At 70.0% G+C, this 23,317-nt stretch overlaps 10 protein-coding genes across 10 annotated transcripts; 4 read left to right on the top strand and 6 right to left on the bottom strand.

Moving 5' to 3' along the window:
- Positions 1 to 83: 83 nt before the first annotated feature.
- Positions 84 to 2,181, bottom strand: MICPUCDRAFT_35851 (uncharacterized protein; the record flags this gene model as incomplete). The annotated part of the gene is made up of 4 exons (XM_003062302.1): positions 1,954 to 2,181; positions 1,666 to 1,817; positions 704 to 1,262; positions 84 to 590 (listed from the first exon to the last, which is right to left on the bottom strand). The coding sequence occupies exons 1-4, from the start codon at positions 2,110 to 2,112 to the stop codon at positions 84 to 86; spliced, it is 1,377 nt and encodes a 458-aa protein (XP_003062348.1). The 5' UTR covers positions 2,113 to 2,181.
- A 966-nt stretch (positions 2,182 to 3,147) lies between these two features.
- Positions 3,148 to 4,380, top strand: MICPUCDRAFT_52100 (uncharacterized protein; the record flags this gene model as incomplete). The annotated part of the gene is made up of 1 exon (XM_003062531.1): positions 3,148 to 4,380. The coding sequence occupies one exon, from the start codon at positions 3,148 to 3,150 to the stop codon at positions 4,378 to 4,380; it is 1,233 nt and encodes a 410-aa protein (XP_003062577.1).
- A 374-nt stretch (positions 4,381 to 4,754) lies between these two features.
- On the bottom strand, positions 4,755 to 5,998 carry MICPUCDRAFT_5179 (uncharacterized protein; the record flags this gene model as incomplete). Its single annotated transcript, XM_003062301.1, has 2 exons — positions 4,755 to 5,202; positions 5,391 to 5,998. Coding segments are annotated over 2 exons (1,056 nt in total), but the record flags the coding sequence as incomplete, so codon positions are not given.
- Positions 5,999 to 6,364: 366 nt separating this feature from the next.
- MICPUCDRAFT_68592 (uncharacterized protein) lies at positions 6,365 to 7,466 on the bottom strand (the record flags this gene model as incomplete). Its single annotated transcript, XM_003062300.1, has 1 exon — positions 6,365 to 7,466. One exon carries the CDS (start codon positions 7,464 to 7,466, stop codon positions 6,630 to 6,632), a length of 837 nt encoding a protein of 278 aa, XP_003062346.1. The 3' UTR covers positions 6,365 to 6,629.
- A 4,202-nt stretch (positions 7,467 to 11,668) lies between these two features.
- MICPUCDRAFT_68591 (uncharacterized protein) lies at positions 11,669 to 13,377 on the top strand (the record flags this gene model as incomplete). The annotated part of the gene is given in 2 exon segments (XM_003062530.1): positions 11,669 to 12,142; positions 12,144 to 13,377. Coding segments are annotated over 2 exon segments (1,708 nt in total), but the record flags the coding sequence as incomplete, so codon positions are not given.
- Positions 13,378 to 13,518: 141 nt separating this feature from the next.
- On the bottom strand, positions 13,519 to 14,520 carry MICPUCDRAFT_52097 (uncharacterized protein; the record flags this gene model as incomplete). The annotated part of the gene is made up of 1 exon (XM_003062299.1): positions 13,519 to 14,520. The coding sequence occupies one exon, from the start codon at positions 14,518 to 14,520 to the stop codon at positions 13,519 to 13,521; it is 1,002 nt and encodes a 333-aa protein (XP_003062345.1).
- A 183-nt stretch (positions 14,521 to 14,703) lies between these two features.
- Positions 14,704 to 15,723, top strand: MICPUCDRAFT_52096 (uncharacterized protein; the record flags this gene model as incomplete). The annotated part of the gene is made up of 1 exon (XM_003062529.1): positions 14,704 to 15,723. The coding sequence occupies one exon, from the start codon at positions 14,704 to 14,706 to the stop codon at positions 15,721 to 15,723; it is 1,020 nt and encodes a 339-aa protein (XP_003062575.1).
- A 164-nt stretch (positions 15,724 to 15,887) lies between these two features.
- On the bottom strand, positions 15,888 to 17,946 carry MICPUCDRAFT_48535 (uncharacterized protein; the record flags this gene model as incomplete). The annotated part of the gene is made up of 3 exons (XM_003062298.1): positions 17,130 to 17,946; positions 16,723 to 16,931; positions 15,888 to 16,524 (listed from the first exon to the last, which is right to left on the bottom strand). The coding sequence occupies exons 1-3, from the start codon at positions 17,913 to 17,915 to the stop codon at positions 15,888 to 15,890; spliced, it is 1,632 nt and encodes a 543-aa protein (XP_003062344.1). The 5' UTR covers positions 17,916 to 17,946.
- A 543-nt stretch (positions 17,947 to 18,489) lies between these two features.
- On the top strand, positions 18,490 to 18,870 carry MICPUCDRAFT_7787 (uncharacterized protein; the record flags this gene model as incomplete). Its single annotated transcript, XM_003062528.1, has 1 exon — positions 18,490 to 18,870. A coding segment is annotated over one exon (381 nt), but the record flags the coding sequence as incomplete, so codon positions are not given.
- A 1,975-nt stretch (positions 18,871 to 20,845) lies between these two features.
- On the bottom strand, positions 20,846 to 21,475 carry MICPUCDRAFT_21552 (uncharacterized protein; the record flags this gene model as incomplete). The annotated part of the gene is made up of 2 exons (XM_003062297.1): positions 20,846 to 20,922; positions 21,106 to 21,475. Coding segments are annotated over 2 exons (447 nt in total), but the record flags the coding sequence as incomplete, so codon positions are not given.
- Positions 21,476 to 23,317: the final 1,842 nt, after the last annotated feature.

Genomic DNA, 23,317 nt, shown 5'->3' with positions numbered 1-23,317 from the left:
GACGGCGACGACGACGACGCGCGCGCGATCGTAGCCGTTGGTCGTGTACACGCTACGCGTAGCCTTCTACTACAGTACAGTACCTACTTCGGCTTCGGCTTCGGCTTCTCCGACGACGACGCCTTCTTCTCCGCCCTGCGCTTCTTCGCCTCCGCGCGCCCCTTCTCCCTCCGCCGCGCCGCCGCCGCCGTCGCCGCCGCCGCCGCGTTCGCCGCGACGCGCGGATCGATCGCCTCCCTCCGCGGATTATCCTCCCTCCCGTCCTTCCGCTTCTTCCTCCTCCTCACGCCGCTCCTGTCGCCGCTCCCCGCGTGATGCAGCATCCAATCCGGGACGTCGCATCCGCTGTTCTTCATCACGTTGGCGATCGCGCGGAGATCCCCTCGTCCCGCGTCCTCCTCCGTGAACAGCGTCACCGCCGCGCCGGGCCGTCCCGCTCTGCCGCTGCGTCCGATCCTGTGAATGTACGCGTGCGGGGACGCGGGGAAGTCGTAGTTGATGACGGTGCCGACGCCGACGAAATCCATCCCGCGCGCCATGAGGTCGGTGGCGACGAGCGTCCACGCGTCGCCCGCGCGGAACCGGTCCACCTGATGCCAATTGCGATTCCGTGCGATGGATGCACGTTCATCGGTCAGTTGAAAGGGAAGAACGCGATCGATCACGTGTTTATTGAAACCGAGGCGCGGGTGAAAAACGTAACGTAACGCGCAGCATAACGCGCCTGCGCTTGCCGCTTCGCGTCCGACATCCCCGCGTGCACCAACCCCAAGCGCAAGCCGTCGCCTTGGAGCTGCTTCGCGAGCTGCTTCGCGCGGTCTTTGCTCTGCGTGAACACGATGATCGGCGGCTTGATCCCGTCGGAGATGAGCTGCCGCAGCGCGAGCATCTTCCCGCTCTCCCGCCCGCAGAAGAGTAGCCTCTGCGCGATGGTGGCGTTGGCCGAGTTGCGCTCCCCGACGGTGAGACGCATCGGCGACGTCATCACGCTCCGCGCGAGCTGCTCTACCGTCTCCGGCAGCGTCGCGGAGAAGAGCGCGCGGGTGACGCGCGGGCCGTCGCACGCCGCGACCGCGGCGTCGACTTGCTCGACGAAGCCCATCTCGAAGAGCTTGTCCGCTTCGTCCAGCACGAGGAACTCGACAAAAGATAGGTTGCATTTTCGCTTCTCGATGAGAGACTTGAGACGGAGAGGGGTCGCGACGAGGACGTCCACCTTGTCCATCTCGTTGTTCTGCGTCGCTTTCGTGAGGAGGCACGTTCTGTGGGTCGTCGGGTTAGTCGACGCGCGGAGTGGAGTGGAGTGGGCGAGGGAGGGAAGTCAGCGGTCGGAGAGAGAAGACTGGACTGGATGGAAGAGAGAAAAAAAAAGAACGACAGCCTTCCGAGTCTCGCGTCGAGCGTCGCGGGCGGAGGATAGATCAGTCAGCGGACCGCGCGTACAGCGGCTGCGTAACGGCCCTGGAGAGCGGATTTGACACGCCACTGCTCCTGGGTGCCTCACAAGACCCGGGGCTTAATCCGGTACGGCCCTGAGCGTCGTCATCTCTATCCAACCGCGCGAGCGACCGACCGAAAAAAAACGCAACACGTGAGCGAAAAGAACGCGTCGGGGCCGACCGAACCGAACCGATCCGGTCGATCGCGAGCGCCGCGCGCGCGCACCTCAGCGAGTTCGTCCCGCGGCACAGCAGCGTCAATATCCTGTGCGACTGTTGCGCGAGCTCCTTCGTGGGCGACAACAGCAGCGCCCTCGGTCCGCCGACGTTCGCGCGCGTCTTCAGGGCGACCAGGATGGGCAACGAAAACGCGAGCGTCTTGGGGTGGAGTCGGGGTGGGGTTGAACGGCGTCAGATGGAGTTGAAAGGCATCTAGGGCGGGGATTGAAACCGCGGCGTGGGCGGAGAGATGCTCCGGCGAAAGTCCTCGAGGAACGGCGTTCACCGCGCGAACGCGGTCGTATGGGGACCAGTGTCGGATGGAGCGCGCCTTGCCGCTCCCCGTGGGCGCCACCGCGAGGAGCTCGTGCCTCCCCAGCAAGATCGGCACCGCCTGCCGTTGCACCGGGGTCGGGTCCACGAAACCAGCCTCTCGCAGGCGTTTCATCAGCATCGGCCCCGCGCCGTGCTTCGCCCGGACGTCGTCGAAGGACGTCAGCGGCGGCGGGCACGAGTGGCCCGCGTGCGTGACGCGGATGCGATGCGTCCGTCGCAGCGCGTTGGCGGCTTCGGACTCCGCGGAGGTCGGCGCCGACGGCGCGAGGTCGTCGTCGTCGTCGTCGTCGTCGTCGTCGTCGTCGTCCCTCTTCCCTCTCTTCTTTTTCTTCTTCTTCTTCTTCTTCCCCGTCTCTCTCTCGTCGCGGTCGTCGTCGTCGCGCGCGCGCTTCTTCCTCTTCGCTCCGGACGTCGAGAAGACGTCGACGGCGCCGTCGTCGGACTCGGACTCGGCGTCCGATCCTCGGCCGCCGCCGCCGCCGCCGCCGCCGCGCGCGTCGCTCGATCTCTTCTTCTTCGCCGCGCGCTTCGACTTCGACTTCGATCCCGATCCCGACGCGTTCGTCGCGCGCGCGTCGCCGTCGCGGCCGCTCGGGGACGCGACGCCCTGCCCGCGCGTCGCGTCGCCGTCGCCGCCGCCGATCGACGACGCCTCCGCGCGCTTCTTCCGGAACGCGTCGGGGACGCCGCTCTTGAACTTCACGCCGCCGGTGAGCTCCGCGAACGCGAGCGCCTGCTTCGCGACCGCGAGGTCGATCGAGCCCGCCATCCCGGTGGGTTCGCGCGCGCGGACGACCGAGCGCGCGCGCGTTCGGTGTGCGCGCGGAGGGGACGATGCTCGACAACGATTTCTCGGCCGAGCCGCCGGTCGCGGTCGGCCGACCGCTTCTTGAGGTTTTCGCGTATTAGGGCAAATCGCGCGATGGGGAGCGCCCACAACGCGTCGCGCGTCACCTTCGAGGCGACGACGACCCCGCGACTCTCGCGTCCACGCGTCTCGCACGCGCGCATTCGCGCTCGGAGCGGCCGAGGGATCGCGCACGTCGCGCGCGGAGAGGGCGGCGGCTCAGAAGGAATTAAAGCGCCATCACAGCAATTTCCACGGCGGCCGATAAAGCGAGACATCATTCGATAGGAAGCGCGCGCGCGAGGGATGAGCTGCTTCGTCGTCGCGACGAGCGCCGCGACCGCGGCGTCGACGTCCGCGTCGGCGCGCGGGACCCAGCGCGAATGTCGCGCCACGACGAGCGCGCGCGCGAGGGCGGCGGGCTTCGGATTCGCGCCGCCGCCCTCGTCTCGCGTCGTCGCAGACGGCCGCCACCGCCGAATCGCGGGGGGGAGAAGAATGGAAGAATCCTCCTCTTCCCGCGCCCTCGCGCCGCCGCGCGCGTCCACGTTCAAGGACGACATCGACAGCGACGCGCTCTTCGACGACGACGACGAGTACCCCGGCCTCGCGCCGTCCGAGGGCGGCGCGCTCGACGCGGTCTCCCTCACCCCCGACCAGCGCGCGTCGCGCGTCGCGGAGAGAACCCCGGGCGGCGGCGGGTTCGGGTTCGACGACGACGAGCTCCTCGACGACGTCGACGCGTCCGGGTTCGACGCCGTCGTGGCGGGCGGCGGCGGAGTTGGCGGAGTTGGCGGCGGGCGCGGCGGCGCGGACGATGAGGAGGACGACGGGTGGTTCTCTTCGAAGTCGTCGGCGGCGCAGCCGTCGCCGTCGCGATCGACGACGACGACGACGACGCGAGACGACGGCTCCAGGGGCGGGCTTCCGAGGTGGGCGGACGACGCGGACATCATATCCGCCGGCGACGGCGCGCCGTGGTTCGAGAACGACGAGGAGTGGTACGAGCCGGAGTACAAGGACGTGGACGCCGCGGAAGGGAGCGTACTGGAGATGGTGCAGCGGTTGCACCTGCGCCGGCCGAAAGATTACAACTTCGAGGACGGCGAGTACTTCGACCTGACCGGGTTCGTGAAGGACAACACGGACAATCAGTTCGCGCTCGTGCTCGAGGTAGCGGAGCGGGCTCGCGAGCGGAAGCTCGAGTCCCTGGAGGCCCTGAACCCGATCCCCCCGGGCGCGGCGTTGCCGCCGATTCAGCAGGCCATCGTGGACCTCGCGTTGGAAGTGGAGGCGAGCGGCGGGAAAACGTCCGCATTTCTGGCGTTACGCGAAGCCGCGGACCGAGCGCGGCTGCGATGGGAGCTCCAGGAGGCGGCGTGGGCGTGGGATAACTACTGCGAGGAGTTCATGCCCGAGCTCGGCGTGAGCGAGAGAGCGGCGAGGTTGCTGCACATGGGTCGACGCGTGGAGGACGCGATGGATTTCGAGAAGGATCTCGCGACGCACAACGACGACTACAACATGCGGAAGTTTTGAGCGACGCGACGCGTGTTTCATCGCGTGGGTTATGTAGAGGGCGTCGCGCGAGATAGAAGCGCGCCGCCGACTTTTGTCGTGATGTGATTTGATTCTTTTGTCTTTGATGAGAAGACGCGTTCGTTCGTCTCTCGCGTCGTTCAAAATTGTCTTCAGACTCCGTTCGCTCGTCACACGTCGCCCTTCTCCACCGCCTTCGTCTCCGCCTTGATCGCCGCGAACGACGCGGTCAGCGCGTCGCTCCCACCTATCGTCTTCTCGATCAACCCCGCGAACGCGGCGTCGTCCATCGCGCCCTCCAAGGCGCTCAGCGCGACCACCGCCCGCAGACAGCTCCGAATCAGATCCTCGTTGCGATCGATCTCTTGCTTCACCGCGTCGGACTTGAGCTTCGCCGTGAGCGTCTTCTTCATCGGCTCACACAGCGCGGCTAACCGCTCGCGCGCGTCGCGCTTCGCGTCGCCGCGACACAGCTTCACGAGCACCGCGTGCGCGACCATCTTGACGTCGTACTGATCCCCGAGGCCGGACGTCAGCGCGTCGAGGTAGCCCGCGGCGGCGCCGAGTCGCGTCATCGCGCCCGCGTTTTTCGTCGGATGCAAGCACGCGTCCAGGAGCGTGTCCAAGCACTCGAACGCCGCCTTGCGCAGGTCTAACCCATCGTCCACGGTGTGCTTAAACGGCCCCAGGTCGACGACGCGCACGAGGTCTTTCAAGATCTCCGTCTTCGCGATCAGCGCCGGGAGCGCGTCCGGGAGCGACGGCGTCACGAGCGTCGCGTCGGCGTGCGCGGCGGCGGACAACGTCTGCGCGGCGGCGCGTCTGAGGTGCGTTCCATACGAGCGAACGTCGGGGTGGAGTTGAAAGGCGTCAGTTAGCGTTGAAAGGCACCGAGGGCGGGGATTGAAAGCAGCGAGGGGTGGGCGGAGAGACACGCGACACGCCGGAAAAAGTCCTTAAGGATCGGCGTCCACCACGCGAACGCGGTCGTATGGGAACCAGTGTGAGACAGAACGCGCCTGACGCCGACGTCCTCGTCCGACAGCGCGGCGTTCGGACCGACGACGCACGACGCGAGGCACGGCGCGACGAGCGCGCTCAGCACCGCGTCCTTCCGCTTCGCGACCGCGCGCGCGAGGTGCTTGACCGCGGTGACCGCGGTGACGCGCGTCGACGCGTCGGGGTGAAGCGCGGGGTCGAGACGCGACGTCAGCTCCGGGAGCAGCCGCGTCGGGCGCCGCGCGGCAAGCCGGCCGAGGCACTCCGCGGTGACGTTCCGGACGCCCTCCTCGTCGCTGCCGGCGTTCTTGAAGAGGACGTCGAGGATCTGGTCGAGCTCCGCGTCGGATAATTGCGCGGTTTTCGCGGCGGACGACGCGTCGCCGTCGCCGCCGCCGTCGTCGTCGTCGTCGTCTTCGGGTTCGCCCGCGCGAATCACCTCTCCGAGCGAACACAACAGCGAGTACCGATGCGTCGGCATCTCGTCCATCTTCGCGAGGATCGTGGGAAGGAAACGCGCGCGGTTCCCCGCGGCGACGCCGCCGAGCGCGAACGACGCCGCGGACTTGAGATCCTCCCCGCTGGCGTCCAACGCGGCGAGGAGCACCCTCTCGAGCGCGTCCTCTTCCGACGCCGCGTCCGTCGCCGCCGCCGCGCGTCCGAGCTCGCCGAGGCACAACAGCGCGAGCAGCCGCTCGGACGCGTCCGCATCCGTCTTCGGCGCCTTCCCGCCCTTTCCAGCCTTAAGAGATCCGCTCTTCTCCAAGCTCGCGATGAGCTTCGACGTGGTCCTCCGCGACGCGTCGGCGCCCGCGGCGGCGCACGTCGCGGCGACGCACTTGGCGACGGCTTTCCCAATCTCCGCGACGCCGCTGCCCGACGACGTCCCCGCCGCGCTCATCGCCGCGCTGGAGCTCCCGCCGCCGCCGTCCGCGAGTAAATGCCCGCCGAGGCTCGATCGATCCATCAGCGACGCGAGCGTCGTCTCGAAGTCCGCGCCCGCGAGGTTCGCGCGCGTGAGCGCCGCGAAGAAGCCGCGCAACGCGACGAGCGCCGGCTTATGCATCAACGGCGACGACGCCAGCGACAACGCCGCGGGGACGACGAGCGCCTTGGCCTTTTCGCACGCCTTCGGGAAGTCGCTCGCGCGTCTCAACACGCTCGACGCGAGCCCCAGCGCCGGGGACGCGAGCGCGACGTCCGCGTCCGCGACGAGCGCGGACGCCTCCTCGACGACGGCGGACGCGACGTCATCTGAGGGTCGTTCCATACAAAGCGATGGGGGGGTGGAGTTCAAAGGCGTCAGATGGAGTTGAAAGGCGCCGAGGGCGGGGATTGAAAGCGAGGGATGTGCGGAGAGATGCGCCGGCAAAAGTCCTTAAGGAATCGCGTTCACCACGCCAACAGGGTCGTATGGGGACCAGTGTATAGAACGCACCTGAGAGCGCCGCCGCGTGGTTCGTCGCGAGCGCGGCGAGCGCCGCCGCCGCCGCCTGCCGCAGCGGCCGGTTCGCCTTCCGCAGGAACCCCGCGAGCTCGGTCGCCGCGCGCGACGCGACGTCGTTCATCTTGAGGTTCAACTTGACCGGCGACGCCGCGGCTCGACCGATGGCTTTGACCGCGCACAGCCGCGTCGTCTCGTTTTTTAATCGGTCGACGAGCAAACTCAGCGTCTCCCGCGCGACAGCCTCGCCGACGCCGTCCTCGCCCAGCTCCGCGAGCATCGCGCCCGCGCACGCGATCGCAGCCTCCTTGACCTCCTGATCTTGATCCACGCGCGCGACGCGCGACGCGCACGCGGCCGCGAGCTCGGCGGCGACGGAGGCGTCGACGACGGCGGCGGCGGCGGCGCGGGCGGCGGCGAGGACGGGCACCAACGCGGCGCACGCGCGCATCGCCTCCGCGGCGATCTTGTAGTACGCGTCGCCGCTCGCTCGGAAAACGCACGGCGCGAGCGCGTTCACGTGTGGTGCGAACGCATCAACGGCGTGCGTTTCGATCGCGAGGCGCACGAACGCGAGCGCGGAGACGCGCAGGGTCAGCGTCTCCGGCGTCCGCGCCGCCGCCGATTTATCCGACGCGTCCATCGCCTTGGCGAGCGACGGCGCGATCGCCGCGAGCGGCGACCCGGCGAGGCACCCGGGCAGCGCCCGCGTCACCTCGCGCAGCAGCCCGAACGTCGCGATTTTCGTCTTGACGCTCGCGCCCTTCGCCTTGAACGCCTTCGTCGACGCGCGGACGATCGTCGGCGCCGCCTCGGGGTCGTTCCGTACAGAGCGACGTCGGGGTGGAGTTGAAAGGCGTCAGAAGCGGAGTAGAAAGGCGTCGAGGTGTGTCGGGATTGCACGCGAGGGACCCTGGGCGGAGAGAGACGCCGGGAGAGAAAGGCCTCAAGGAACGGCGTTCACCACGCCGACGGGGTCGTATGGGAACCAGTGTAAGAACGCACCTCGGTCGCCGTCGCCGCGAGCGACGCGGACGCCGCGCGTCTCGGCCCGCACGCCCCGACCACGTCCTCCAGGCACGCGTACACGTCCATCTTGACCGTCTCCTCGCGCTCGCGCGGCAGGCGCGACAGGAGCGTTCGTTTCACGCGCTCGAAGTGGGACTCCAACACCGCGGCGGAGGACGGCGACGGCCCGGCGACAGCCGCGGAGAGGAGCTTGACCGCGGCTCTTCGAACTTTCCAGCTCGCGTCTTCGTCGTCGCTGTACTGATCGTCGTCGCTCTCGTCGTCGCTACCGTCGTCGCTGCCGTCGTCGTCGTCGCTGTCATCGCCGTCGTCCATCGCGTCATCGCCGCCGTCGACGTCCATCGCCCCGCCGTCGTCGTCGTCGTCGTCGTCCGCGTAATTCGGATCGTACGACGCCATCGTCAACGCGAGTTCCACCACCGCCGGCAAATCCTCCGCCGTCTCCGCGGGGCACCGCGACGCGAACATCTCCAGCGTCGTCAAACACTGCTCCCGCAGCGCCTCCGCGTGCTCCTCGCTCGCGGCGCGCGCGAGCTCGACGACGCGGCGCGTCGCGTCGACGCGTCGAAGCGTCGAGCCGAACCGCGCGCCCGCGGATTTCGCAGACGCGCCCAGGAGGTGCGCGCATAGTCTCGCGTCGTCGCACGCGCTCGCCGACGCACAACGCGCGATCGCGTCGGGACCCAGCGCGTCCAAGCGCGACGTCGCCGCGTCCGCGATCGTCCCGAGGAGCGCGTCGTCCACGCTGCCGGCGAGCGCGGCGAGGCACGCGGCGGCGCGTTTTCTACCCGCGCGTCGCTTGGCGGTGGACGCGTCGTCCATCGCGCGGAGCAACGCGTCGACGAGGTCGGCGTGACGCGACGTCATGATGGTCCCGTAGCTGCAGACGACCGCGTGGAGGATGTCCAGGCATTCGCCGCTGACGTCGTTCGCGGCGTTCGAAGGCTTCGCGTCGTTCGCGCCGGACGACGACGGGACGGCGACGACGCGTTCGATGAGTTTCGGCGCGAGCGACGAGACGATCCGCGACGCAGACGCGTGGTAGCCGAGCTCCGCGACGATCGTCTTCAGCCCGATGACCGCGACGTCTCTCTGCGCGGCGGCGTCCTTGCCGATCGTCGCGAGCTTGGCGCACAGGCCGTCCACGACGTCCGCGGCCGCGGCCGGGGACGCGCCCTTGACGAGCGGGGGAAGGCACTTCACCGCGAGCGAGGAGACGTCGCCGGACGCGTCGTCCAGCTGTCTCAGGACGACGCCGCAGACTTTCTTCTCGACGTCCGCGGTCGCGCGGAAGCTCTCCTTGGAGAGTTCCGCGAGGAGGTCCGACGTCGCCATGTATCGGAAGTCTGCGACGCGGGAGATGGACGGGGGCGGGGGGGGGTGGGGGTCAGGACGGCGGGACGGACGACGGCGACGACGCGTGATCGATCGATCGCGATGGACGAAACGAACAACGGGGATGCCCGTCGTCGGATCTGGCGAGATCTGGTCGGCAAAAGGGGCGTCGCGCGCGCCTTTGTCCGCGGACGCGATCTTCTCTAGGATCTGCCCGAGGGCGGCCGAGCCGGACATCTCGCGCGAGTTCGCACGAGCGCGCGAGGCGGGCTGGCGGGGGGCGCTCAGATGCTGTGACGACGGGCGAAAACATTTCATCGGCGGAGTCGAGTCCTCTGTTCGGAGTTCGCGTCTTCTCTACTCGCTCATCAGTCCACCCGGCGCGGGGGCCGCCGGCGGCGCCATGGCCGAGCGGCCGCTGTCGTCCTTCTTCGACGACTGGGACGAGGAGGATGAATCCGAGACGTTCGAAGACGCGACCGCGGGTCCGGACGGCGGCGGCGCGGCGGGGGGCGACGCCGGCGACGGCGACGCGGAGGCGACGTCGATCGAGGCGACGACGCGCGCGGTCGCGTCCGCGACGATCGACGACGACGACGACGACGACGACGCGGACGACGGCGAGGAAGACGACGAGTGGGGCGACGCGGAGTGGAACGGCGCGGACGACGACGAAGACGTCGCGGGCGACGCGTCCGGCGACGGCGACGGCGACGACCGCGACGCGACGAACCGGCACGAGATCCCGTTCGCGGACTTCAGCGTCCGCACGCCGACCGAGCGCGCGACGATGCACATGAAGAGAGCGCTCAGACGATGGACGTCCTGCGACGACGAAGAGCTCGCCGTCCTGTCCTCGCCGTGCGAACGCCCGAAGCACGCGAGCGCGGCGTGGCGCGCGTTGCGGGCGGAGATTCGACGCGGCACGAGGAACGCGCCGGCGGCGCCGTACCGAATGACGCTGTACTACCCTCCCGACCGCCCGCCGAATCGACGCGGCGGAGGAGGAGGAGGAGGAGGAGGAGGAGGAGGAGGTTCCGGTTCCGACGACGCTTCCGATGAGGAGATCTTCTGCGACGCGGACGCGGAGACGACGCGACGCGCGGGGGGCGGGATCCAACGATGGTTCGGCCTTCGCTCGCCGTTCGTCGTCGTCGAGCCGGCGCGAAGCGCGTTCGGGTACTTCCACGACGACGCGCCGGGAGAGGACGACGGCGAGCACGCGCGACGCGCGATCGCGCGCGCGCTGAAGGCTTTGGCTGCGGGGGGGGATTGCGAAGGGTGGCCCGCGCTCGTGCCGATGCACGGGCCGGGAAGGGGCGCGTACGCGGGGGGGACGGCGACTCTTTCGTTCGAGAGCGAGAAGATCGACGGCGTCGCCGCGGACGCGTCCCCGGGGCGGACGCTCAGAGGGCTGAGCGACGCGCTGAGTCGCGCGATCGACGAGCCGCGCGGCGACGGGTCCGGGTCCGGGTCCGGGTCTGGCGGGCGGGCGCTCGCGAGCGGCGGCGCGGAGAGTTTGCGGGACCCGCGCGCGAGCGCGAGATTTACGTTTCCGACGGAGCGGCGGTGGTGGCTCGAGCGGCGGCGGAAGCGCGCGCGCGAGACGGCCCCGAAGAAGATCGAGAAGCCGAAACCCGCCGCCAGATCTACGCCGGGATCCGCGTTCATGGCGCTCGCGGACGGCCTGCGCGTCACCGCGCTGCGCGGCGTCCTCGACGCCGCCGGCGCCGCCGCCGCCGGCGACGACGACGACGACGACGACGACGCGTTCGGCGTAGACCGAATGACCGAATGGGACGACGACGCGCCCTGGTCGCCGTGGTCGAGCCTGTGCGACCCGTGGGCGTCGACGGAGATCGACTGCTCGTGGACGAACGTCCCGCTGTCGTCGCTGATCGAGATGAAGGACCCCGCGACCGGACGGCGCGGGGACGGGAGGGTGGACGTCGCGCGCGCGCCGCGTTGGACGTTAAGAGCGACGCCGTTTGGCTCCGTCGGCGCCGGCGATCTGATTGAAGACTCGTGCGACGACGGCGAACGCGGCGGACGCGGCGATTTTCTCCGCGGCGGGTCGAACGCCGGCGTCGGGCTCGCGGAGATGTTCTTCCTCCTCGCGCGCGCGGCGGGCGGGACGGAGACGGTTGACGTTCCGTCTTCCACCACGATGTCCGCGCTCGCGTCGGAGGAGCACTGGGACGAGATCGGGAGGCTCGCGCCGCGGGCGCCGCCGGAGAGCGTCGTGCAGGACGTCCTGAGGGACATCTTCGATGTCGTCGGGGGCGTCGGGGGGGAGAGAGGGAGAGGGAAAGGGAAAGGGGCCGCGGCGGCCGCGGCCGCGGCGGCGGCGCGCGTCTCTTCGTCGTCGGCGGCGGAGTGTTCGTTTCCGAATCCGCCTCGGAGCGCGCCGCCCGGGAGCCTCCTCGCGAGGGTCGCCATGCACGCGCTGCAGTTTGGTAACGTACGAGCGGTGAGCGTTTTATGGCGACGTTTCACCCGGGAGATTCGGTTCGCGCACTGGGACCGCGGCGTCCCGCTCCCGCGCTTCGACGCGGTCGCGACGAACGACGACGGCGAAGAGGAAGAGGAACTCCCGGACGCGAACGCGTGCTTGCTTCACCAGAAGCTGCAGCTTCTGAACCTGTGCATTCATCGCCGAGTCCGAGCGTCGAAAGCGGCGTTCGAGGCGTCCGCGGTCGCGAACGTCGAGCCGGTCCCGAGGCTCGCGCCGTCCGGGCTCGCCGGCGCCGTCAGCGCGGCGTTCGCGCCGCCGTCGGCGACGGACGGATGGGGGGACGACGACGACGATTGGAACGACGCGGACGATTGGAACGACGCGACGCGCCCGATCGACGCCGCCGCGGCGGTCGACGACGGGTTGGACCTGACCGACTTGCTCGGCGTCGGCGACGAGATCAAGGCGAAGTCGAAACCGAAACCGAAACCGAAACCGGAAGCGGCGGCGGCGGCGGCGGCGAAGTCGACGACGAAGAACGTCGAAGCCCCGTCCGCCGCCGCCGCCGTCAAACCCGAGGGCGTCAAGCGCGCTTCCCCGACCGGCGCGCGTCTCCTCTCGCCGCCGCACGACGTCGTGAACGAGCCCATCACGCAGCCGCCGTTCGTCGCGACCGAGGACGCGATGCGCGAGCGCGAGGCTGCGTTCGCGGCCATGGGCGACACCGAGGAAGGGCGGAGGCTGCGATTGAAGACGCAGAGCGGGGTGCTCGTGTCTGACATGTCCGCGTTCAAGGCGGCGAACCCGGGCGCGGTGCTCGGCGATTTCGTGCGCTGGCACTCGCCGAAGGACTGGATCGAGGAGGAGGAGGATGGCGACGATCGCGACGGCGGTTCCACGGCGGCGAAACCCAAACCCAAACCGCCGAGAGGTATGCTCTCCGAGCGCATGAGGGACGAGACCAACGCGTGGCACGCGCACTGGCGAGACGCGCCGTCCGCGCCCGCGCGCGCGCAGAAGCTCCTGTTCGACCCGATGAGCGAGGGCGAAAAGGCGCTGCATTACCTCGACACGTCGCCGCCGGCGGAGATCTTCGCGCAGCTCCTCGCGTGCGCGTGCGCGTCCATCGGCGCGACGTACGCCGCCGCGCGCCCGGGGGCGACGCTCGCGCCGGCGCCGGCGTTTTTGCGCGACGCCGCCGACTGCGCGGCGGCGACGTTTTCCCGGGGGACGGGGACGGGGACGGGGGACGCCGCCCGACCGCGGGAACACCCCCGCGACTACGCGACGCTCGCGGGGATGCTACAGAGGGCGGAGCGCGCGGTCGCGAGGGCGCACGCGCTCGCGCATCGGCTGCCGGGGGTGTCGGACGAGGTGCTCGAGCGGACGCTGCTCGCGGCGGCGGAGGACGAAGCCGCGAGGGACGCGGCGGCGGCGGCGGCGGCGGAGCGCGCGGAAGATGGAACGTCATCCGTCGCGCCGCGCGCGCCGCCGCGCGTCATCGAGAAGTGTATTGAAACGCACGAACGCGACGCGTTTCTGGATTTAATGCCCGCCGGGAGCGCCGCCGCCGCGCACGAGGCGGCGACGCAGACCGAACTGGTCCTTCGTTGCGGCGGCGACGGACGCGAGCGCTCGCGAATGCACGCGGTCGCGTCGCCGTGTTACATTCGCGTGTCGTCCGCGATCGCGTGTGGTGGGGAGGAGGGATCGGGATCTCCGACGACGACGACGACGGAAGAAGGCGGCGGCGGCGGTGAAGCGTGAAACGCGACGTCGCGCGCGGCGATAGACTAGACGTAGACCTTGACCTCATCGAGCCGTCGTCTTTCGATTCGTTTCGATTCGATTCGTTCGCGTTCCCCTCCGCTCGACCTCAGTGCTTCGACACCACGAGCTCGCACTCGCACACGTCGTCGTAGTCCGTCAGCGCGGCGTCGAGGTCGTCCAAGCACGTCGCGCTCGCGCTGCTCAGCTGATGGTGTTCCGCGGACCCGGGCGCGAACAGAAGAAGGCGCTGGCGGCCCGGCGGGACCCCGATCTCTTCCGCGATTTTTTTCTTCACGTCTCGAACCGTGTCGAAGACGGCCGCCTGCAGTATCGTTCGCCCGTACAGATCGCGGACGGGGACGGCGTCGCATGCACTGCGTCCGGGGCCTTGGTTGAGCTCGTACGCGCGCTGGCCGTCGCGCATCGACTGCGCGACGCGACGATTACGATTCGTCGTCGAAGGCGACGACTTCTTTTTGACCGGGGGCGGTCTTCGTCTGAAGGAGAAACCACCCTTCCTTCCTGAACCTCCCTTCCCGATCTGCCTCAGCGCCTTCTTCTTCTTCTTCTTCTTCGTCGCTTCTTCTCCTTCTTCTCTTTCTTTCTTCCCCAAGCCCGCGAGCAGCGCGGCGACGAGCACGGGCACCGCGACGAGGTACGCCCTCGCGAACTCAACCGCGAAGATCGTCAGGTCGACGTTCGCGGTGATGAACGGCGTCGCCGTCGCGGCGATAGGCACGGCGACCGCGAGAGACAAGACGAAGACGGTGGCGGTGAGGAGCGCTCTTCGCGCGAGCCGGAACGGCGCGCTCGGGACCGTGAACGGGCGAAGCAGCGGGCCGCAGAGGTGGTCGTCGCGCCGCTCGAGGCCGTCGGCGCCGTTCTCGGCGTCGTTCAACGGGCGCGGCGGCGGCGGCATCATCCCCGTGGAGCGGAAGTGCGCGACGACGACGCGCGCGCGCGCCGTCGTCGAAAAAGCTCTTCGTATCGGACGCGACGACGACGACGACGACGGCGCCGCGGGTCGAGGCCGGACGCCGCGCGCGGCGACGGACGCGCGCGTCGGCGAGGGCCGGAGGCGGAGCGGCGAGGCGGCGAGCGGCGGCATCCCGCGTCCGCGTGGCGAGAGGGGAGCGCGCGCGGGGAGTGCGCGCGGCGTCGTCGTGGTTCTGTTTCCTTCTTGCTGCCTGACTCGACTCACGCGAACGAACTCGAACTCTCTTCGCTCCGAGACACGTAAGGAAGAAGCCTCCGCCGCGAGCACACCACCCCCGCGCGCTTCCACGCCGGGATGGTCGCGACCGCCGCGCGCAAGGCGCGCCGCGAGGCCGCGGCCCTCGCCGCGGCCGGCGGCGCCCCCGCCGCGGCCGCGCCGTCGCCCGCGGCGGCGACGCCCGCCGCGCGCGCGCTGACGACGTCGGCGACGAAATCGGCGGCGATTTCGTCGTCGTCGTCGCTCGCGCCGCGGAAGACCATCGTCAAGGGCACGGGGAGCAAGTCGCAGGGGACGTACACCCCGCCCGCGATCCTCCACGCGGTCGCGAACGCCGCGCGCAACAAGGAGTCCAAGGGCGGCGGGAATGGCGGCGGGGGGGATCGAACCGGCGGCGCCGCCGCCGCGAAGGCGGATTGGGACTGCGCGAGTTGCGGCAAGAGCAACTTCGCGAAGCGGCGCGCGTGCTTCAAGTGCGACGCGCCGCGGCCGGGGCGGACGTTCACCGCCGCGGGGGTGAAGGGGTGGGAGAAGCGGCAGGCGAAGCGCGCGGCGAAGCAGCAGGCCGCGGGAGGAGGAGGAGGAGGAGAGACGCGCGACGACGACGACGACGCGGCGGCGGCGGCGGCGAGGGACGCGCGACCGAAGAAACCGAAGAAGACCAAGCTCTCGGACGACGGCGACGAGGACGAGGACGAGGACAAGCGACGAAATGCCCGTCCGAAGCGCAAGAGCGTCAAGGCGAGCGACCGAGGTAAGGCGCCGAAGAAGCTGCGAGACCCGACCGCGCCGCTCGTCTACCTCGAAGCGTGGATGGGCCGCGGCGAGCTCGACGCGTCCACGGGCAAGCCCGCGAACGGATGGAAGCTCGATAAGAACATTCAGAACTGGCTCCTGCACAACGTCTTCGACGAGGGCGAGGTGGACGACGACGTGTTCGACATCACGGTGATGTACGCGGGGGGGTTGCGAGGGGGGCCGGCGACGCGGCTGCGGGACGCGGCGAGAGAGAAAAATTTTGGCAAGGGCGTCGTCGCGGAGCGCGCGAGGAAAATCTTGCGAGCGTTGGAGAAGAGCGCGAGCGAGATGGCAGAATAACAGAATAACGCCACGTGAATGACCGTTCGTAGTACCACAATTATTATTACTGTACTAAAGACCCCCCGCTACGAGCTCGGAAGTATCCCTTTAGACCCGAGCAAATATGTGTAGTTAACTACACACCGGGTCTAAAGGGATAAGTTGCCCGAGTGCGCGCGGCGTCACTCGAGCCCCGGCAGCGCGGTCGGGTAGTCGAACCACCGAGAGTACAACGCGAGTCCCTGCGCGATGAGACGCGCCCTCCCCGCGACGTCCAAGCCGCGGCACTCCGCGCGCGTCAGCGCGCGCATCAGCCGCCCGTTTCCGCCGCCGCACTCGAACGCGGGCGCGTCCGTCCTCCGAAACGTGCACGCGATCGACCGCCTCGGCGTCTGATGATTCGTCTCGCCGCCGACCCCTCTTTCGTCCTCGCCCTCCTCGCGCAGACGGCACTTCGTCCCCCAGTGCACCGTGTTCCCGGTCCACGCGCACACCGAACCCGCGCGCGCGGGCAGCGGCCGCGCCGCCGCGACGTCGAACGTCAGCTCCGTGCCGCGGCCGTCGTCGCTTCGCGTCGCCGGTCGGAGATGGTCCGGGTGCTCGTGGTCATCCCACCGCGCGTCGTCGCCCCTCGGGAGCACGCACAGGCACCCCGCGTCGAGCGTCGCGTCGACGAGCGGGAGCCAGACGCACAGGAGCGTCGGTCGGCCGCCCGCGGCGGCGCACTCGTACTCGATCTCGACGTCGGCGTCGTCGGAGTCGGCGTCGGAGTCGGAGTCGTCGCCGAGGACTTCGACGCCACCGACGGTTTTCTTTTTCCTGCGAGGGGTCGTCGCGCGCGCGAAGCGACGTCGGGGTGGCGTTGAAAGGCGTCAGAAGCGGAGTTGAAAGGCGTCGATGGCGGGGATTGAATGAAACCGAGGCCTGGGCGGAGAGAGACGCCGGGAGAGAAAGTCCTCAAGAAACGGCGTTCACCACGCGAACGCGGTCGTACGGGAACCAGTGTATAGAACCCGCCTGCCCCATCCCTCGCCGACGACCCACGCCTCCTTCGCGCTGTAGTCGCGGTGCGGCAGCGCGAAGTTCTCGCCCACGCCCTCGACGCCGTTTCCTCCGCGCCCTCCTCCTCCCCCGACGCGTCGCAGCGCCCACGCGAACACGGACGGCTCCAAGACGATCCCGTCCTCCGCGTCCGCGTCCAACGCCGCCGCCGCGAGCTCGAAGAGCTTAGGGTCGAGGGTCCACACGAGCGAACGTCGGGGTGGAGTTCAAAGGCGTCAGAAGCGGAGTTGAAAGGCGTCGAGGGCGGTGATTGAAAGCAGCGAGGGGTGGGCGGAGAGACACGCCGGCAAAAGTCCTTAAGGAACGGCGTTCACCACGCCGACGCGGTCGTATGGGGACCAGTGTCAGATAGTAGAACGCGCCTTGTCCACGAGCAGCCACGCGTGGTCGTACGCGAATATCGCCGCCGGCGGCCACCCCGCGTCGAGCAGCCTGTCGATCCCGACCGCGAGCCGCGCGCATCGAGACGTCCACGGGCACGGCCGCCGCGACGCGGGGCGCCGCTCTTCATCATCTCCGTCGGCGTCGTCGTTCGGATGCGTCGGCGAGAAGTCGTCCACGCGGCTCCCCGGGGGCCCGCACTGCGCGTAGCCGTCGCGTCCGAGCGCGCGCCGCAGCGCGCGCGCGTCGCGGTCGTCGCGCGTCATCCACGCGTGGATCGGGCTCGTCGACGCGGCGTGGCGGCGCGCGTTCCCCGAGGACGACGCCGTGAGGTGGCCGTCGACGAGGCGCTCCCAGAACGCCGCGCTCGCGAGCGAGGGCGGGACGCCTTCGCCCTTCGCGGTGGAGCGCAGCGCCGCGCCGACGTTCGAGGGCGTCGATCGCGTCGTCGTCGCGTCGTCGTCGTCGTCGTCGGCGGCGGCGGCGGCGGCGGCGGCGGCGGCGGCGGCGGCGGCGGCGTCGCCGTCGCCGTCGTCGGAATCGGAATCGTCGTCGTCGCCGTCGCCGTCGAGAGAGAGGACGCTCAGGCGGTCGCGCACGAGATCCGCGACGGGCTTCTCCGTTGTCATCCGAAGGACCGCGGACAGCAGCTTCCTCTCCGCGGCGGCGCGGCCGTCGCCGTCGCCGCCGCCGCCGGCGGCGCCGAACACGCCCGCGAGCTTCCTCAGCGCGAGCTTCCTTCGCTCCGCGACGGTCGTCTCGTCCATGGCGCGCGTCGTCGGCGGCGGCGGCGCGGTTCGACTTTAGGTGCCGACCGTCCTGTCCTGTCGCTGTCGCTGACGTTGTTATTTTTTTTGCAGGGTTTTCTTTCGCTGACGCAACCGTGACGCAATTCAGTTCGTCGTCCCCGCTCGCGCCGCATTCGTCGCCGCGCGACGCATGTTCTCGAACGCGCTCCGCCCCCCCGCCCTACTTCTCCGCTCCCCACGCGTCGTCCGCGGTGCGCGCCGCGTCGCCCCGCTCTCGCCGCGAGCCGTCGCGACGAGGCCGACGGAGGATCCCTCCAAGGAGAAGCAGGAGCGAATGGCGAGCGACTGGAATCGCGCGAGCGGCGAGGGCTTGTGCACGGTGCGAGAGGTCATCTCGTTCTGGTTCGACGAGCGCGCGTGCTTCGAAGACGGTGCCGCGCACCTCCTCTGGGACGCGTCGTGGATGAACGGCAAGGCGCGGACGCAGTGGTACGCGGGCACCAGCGCGGACGCGAGCTGCGCTAAGTTCGCGGCGACGATCGAGGCCACCGCGAGAGGCGACCTGAACGCGCACGAGGATTGGCTCAAGTGGCCGCACGGACCGATGGCGAAGATAATCCTGTGGGACCAGATCGCGCGGAACTGCTTCCGCGGGACCGCGAAGGCGTTCGAGTTCGACGACAAGGCCTTAGAGCTCGCGCGGACGATGGCGCGCGACGACGACCTCGTGGAGAAGCTCCCGCCCGCGTACGTGCACTTCGTGTGCTCGCCGTTCACGCACAGCGAACGCATCGAAGATCACGACCTCGGCTTTCACGTGTACGAAGGGCTGGCGAAGCGGTGCCCAGAGGTGGCGGGGTTCGCGGAGGGGGCGATGAAGTCGCACCGGGACGTGATCGCGAGGTTCGGGCGGTACCCGCACAGGAACGCGAAGCAGGGGAGGGAGAGCACCGCGGAAGAGCTCGCGTGGTTAGCCTCGGACGAAGTTCCGGGGTGGGCGAAGAGCCAGTAGAAATTTTCGCCGATGACGTCTGTATAACTTACGACCCGTCCGTTCGCGCTACCGAAACGTCGCGGACCTGTCGCCCGAGCGCGGGTGCGCCTTCGACTTCTTCGCGGGCTTGAACGCCTCAACGAGCTCGACGCGGCCTTTCTTCTTCTCGCCGCGACCGCCGCGACCGCCGCGACCGCCGCCGCCGCCGCCGCCGCCGCCGCGACCGCCGTCGCCGCGACCGCCGCCGCCTCTCCCGCCGCCGCCGCCGCGTCGCTTCCCCTTCCCTGAGCTCGCGCCCAGCGCCGCGAACGACGACCCTCCCGGGAGCACCGCGGCGGCCGCGGCGGCGAAGTCGAACCCGCCGGCGCCGACGTCCATGAGCGCCTTCTCGTCGTCCTCATCCACGCCCGCGGACGCGCGGCGCGTCCTCCCTCCGCGTTCCGAATCCGACGCGTCCTCGTCCGAGTCGTCCGAGTCGTCGAACCCTCGCATCGCGGCGCGCCGTCGATCCGCGAGCGCGCCGCGCGCTTCCTCCGCGAGCGCTTTAACCACCGCCTCGCGCTCCGCCTCGTCGCGCTCCGCCTTTCGCTTCGCGCCCGCGCCAACGCGCAACGGCGCGGGGGCCTCGTACCCGCCGGGCAGCTCGACGACGCGTTCGTCTCTTCGTCTCTGAGGGCCGTTCCATACAAAGCGATGGCGGGGTGGAGTTCAAAGGCGTCAGATGGAGTTGAAAGGCGTCGAGGTCGGGGATTGAAAGCGATGGGTGGGCGGAGAGATGCGCGGGACAAAGTCCTTAAGGATCGGCGTTCACCACGCCGACGCGGTCGTATGGGGACCAGTGTATAGAACGCGCCTGAGTCGTTCGCGTCTCGTTCGCCTCCCTCTTCGCGTCCTTCATCCCAGCCTGTAGCTCCGCGGTCGTGGGCGCGGGATGCGCGGGCGGCGTGGTCGCGTCCTCCGCCACCGCGGCCGCGGCGTCGACCGGCGGCGTCCAGGACTGGAACAGCGCGGCGAGCGGCACCTTTCCTCTGCGCAACGCGGCGTGGACTTTTTCGGCGGCGGCGGAGGCGGCGGAGGCGGCTGAGGCGGAGGCGGAGGCGGAGGCAAAGGCGGCGCCGCCCCCGCCGTCGACGCCGCCGCAACGCATCATCCGCGCGAACGCGCCTCCTCCAGATTTCGGCTTCTCAGCGGCGACGGGCGCGAGCGACGTCGACGGTTCCGGGACGACGCCGCGAGCCGGGACGACGCCGCGAGCGTCCGCTGGACCCGCGACCGCGCCGCCCGACCGCATCATCGACGCCATCCCGCCGCCGCCGCGTCTCGGCGCCTCCGCCGCCGCGACGACCGGCGGCGGCGGCGTCCGCGTCGCGACCGCCGCGTCCTCCTCCTCGTCCGCGCACGGCACGAGCGGCGGCGCGCCGTTCGCGACGGCGGCCCGCACCAACCCGACGATCGCCTCCGCGCGCGCCGCGACGAGCGGCGCGTCGCCGCGCGTCAGCGCGAACAGCGCGCGCGTCGTCCCCGGCGACGCGCGCGCGATCCGCAGCAAGAGCGACCTGGACGCCACGTACGCCACGCTCTCGTCCGACGCGCGCGCGGTGACATCTCTCCACGCGTGCAAAGCCGAATACGCCGCGAGCTGCGCGGGCTCCAAGTTTCGCTCCTCCGCGGGGTACCTATTGTACTCGTCCCTCCACGCGGAGGGCCCGCGCCGCGGGGGTTTGTACAGCGTCAGGCACACGTCGCGGCTGCGGTCCAGCGCCTCGCGAAGGCAATCGCGCGGCGGTGACCCCGAAGGGTCCGCCGTCGAACCCGCCGCTGAACCTAAACCCGCCGCCGCTTTCGCTTTCGCTTTCAATCCCTCGGTCAGCGCGCGCAACTCCTGCTTCATGCGGTCGTGGACGTACAGCAAGTGGTGCGTGTCCCCGCGCGCGTACTCGAGCATCTCCCGCGAGAGCGGCCGTCGGCGCCAGTCCGCGAGCTGGTACCGCTTGTCCGCGTCGACGTCGCAGAAGTGTTTCAGCGCGTACGCTGAGGGTCGAGGGTCCGTACGAAGCGACGAATGTCGGGGTGGAGTCGAAAGGCGTCAGAAGCGGAGTCGTGAGGCGTCGAAAGCGGGGATCGAATGAAACCGAGGCGTGGGCGGAGAGAGACGCCGGGAGAGAAAGTCCTCAAGGAACGGCGTTCACCACGCCGACGCGGTCGTACGGGGACCGGCGTCTGTCAGATAGAACGCGCCTAACCCCTTCGAAGGGAGCTCCAACACCCGCGCCGCCTGTCCGGTGTCGAACATGTTCACGACGTAGATGCCAAAGTCTCGCTGCAGCCACTGGACGTCCATGTCCGCGCCGTGCATGACCTTCTGCTTCGTCGCATCCTCGAAGTGCCGCGCGAGGTGCGCGCGCATCTTCGATCGGAGCGCGAGCGCGTCTACGACGAAGTCTCTCTCTCGCGTGGACACCTGGATCACGCACGTGAACCCTCGGAAGCTCCGGTACGAGTGGTGCTCCAGGTCCACCGCGAACTCCGCGACGCCGTCCAAGTGCGACGCGAGGTCCGCGAGCGCCGCTTCGGTGTCGACGTAGGTAAAGGTCGCGGGCAGAGACGGGTCTCCCGTCGGCGGCGGCGGCGCCGTCGCCGTCTCCGGCGCGGCGGCGTGCGACGGATGCGCGTCGTACGTCAAGCCGTCCAGCGCCTCGCGTAACGGATGCACCCCGGGCGTTGGAACGTACGCGCTCGGGTCCGCGTGGCCGTGAGGGCACGGCGGCGCGAAAGGTCCGTCGGCGTTGTCTGCCGGGACGTCGAAGTCGTCCTGCGGCCGCCGCGCGGCGGCGTCGTCGGAAAATCCCAATCCCCCTCGATCCCTCCCTCGCCCGCCGCCGCCGCCGTCGCGTCGTCCCGCGCCGACGCGCGAGGACGACGCGTCGCCGCCGCGCGCCGCGCGCGCGCCGCCCACGACGTCTCCCGCGCGCGCGTGGACGTCCAGGAGGCGGTCCACCGCGTCGAGGTGGTCGTCCAGGACGCCGACGACGCCGACGTAGAACGCGTCGTCCTCGTCCGTCGCCGCGACGCCGTCGGGTCGCGTCGCCGCGTCGCGCGCGGCGTCGACGCCGAGCCGCGCGAGGATCTCGCCGACGGACGCGCGCGCGCGCTCGATCCTCCGCGCGAACTCTCTGAAGTTGTTGCAGTAGAAGTGCTCTGAAGGAAGATCGCGGGGCGGGGCGGGAGCGCGGACGTCGGCGGAAGCGGAAGGGCGGGCGACGGCGGCGGAAGCGGAAGGGCAGGGCGGGCGGCGGCGGGGAGAGGAGACGCGACGATCGATCGGGTGCCGATGTCGCGGAGGATGGGCGAGGACGACGGACGACGCGACGCGCCTCCTCTGAGCGGCAACTCCGTGGACTTCGCGTCGCCGACCGCCTTCGAGAGCGGCCCTCTCGACGCGGCGAAGACCTCGAGCGCCGCCTCGCGGGGCGTCGACGGCGACATCGGAGCCGCCGCGGCGGAGCGCGCGGAGCTCCGAGACCGCCCGCGGTGCGCGCGGCGGACTGAAGTGATGAGCTTCGACTCTCGAATCGTGCCGTTGACGCTCGTGCCAGATTTCGAACTGGGCGCTTCGCGCGTCGCGCACACCCGCGGGCGCGTCCTCACGCCCGCGCGCGAGCGACTTCTCGTCGTCGCGCACCTCCATCGCGCGCGCAGCGAAGGGAATCGCGCTCGCGTCGCGACCGACGCGACCCGCGCCGTCGTCGCGTCGATCGCTCGCGCTCGTCGACCGATCCCGTCGGGACGTCGTCCGTCCGACGTTCGCATCATTCGCGACGACCTACTAGCTAGCTAGAGAGGCGCCGTCGTCGTCGTCGTCGCCGTCGTCGTCGTCGCCGTCGTCGCCGCCGCCGCCGCCATGGGGTCCGGCGGCGGAGATTCCGCGGCGTACCAGTACATGTTCTACGTCCTCCTCAGCGTGAACATCGTCATGGGCGCGTGGTTCGCGCTGAAGTGGTACTACGTCAAGAAGTACGAGGGCAGGATGGCGACGGAGGCGCCCGATCTCGCGCCGACGCCGTCGCAGCCGCGGCGACAGCCGCGCGCGCCGCCGACGCGGCCGCCGGACGGCGCGCCGCTCAACTACGCGAACTGGAAGGGCGGGCTCCCGGACCGCGACCGCGCGGCGATCGAGCGGCACCGCAAGGACGCGTTCTCGCTCCTGGACGCGCTCGGTCTGAGCAAGGGCAAGGGGTCGAGCGTGTTTCCGGCGCTGCCGCCGGTGGCGGCGCCGACCTCGCCGCTGCCGCCGGTGGACATCGAAGCCCCCGCGCCGGTGTCGCCGCTCGCGCCGATAGCGCCGATAGCGCCGCCGCCGCAGCAGCAGCAGCAAGAAACGCATGACGCGCGACCGTTACCTCCGCCGAGGATCCTCAGAGTCGAC

Source organism: Micromonas pusilla (assembly GCF_000151265.4).
Source record: "Micromonas pusilla CCMP1545 genomic scaffold MICPUCscaffold_12, whole genome shotgun sequence".
In the NCBI taxonomy this organism is placed as follows: domain Eukaryota; kingdom Viridiplantae; phylum Chlorophyta; class Mamiellophyceae; order Mamiellales; family Mamiellaceae; genus Micromonas; species Micromonas pusilla.
This window is presented reverse-complemented; position numbering and strand designations above follow the sequence as displayed.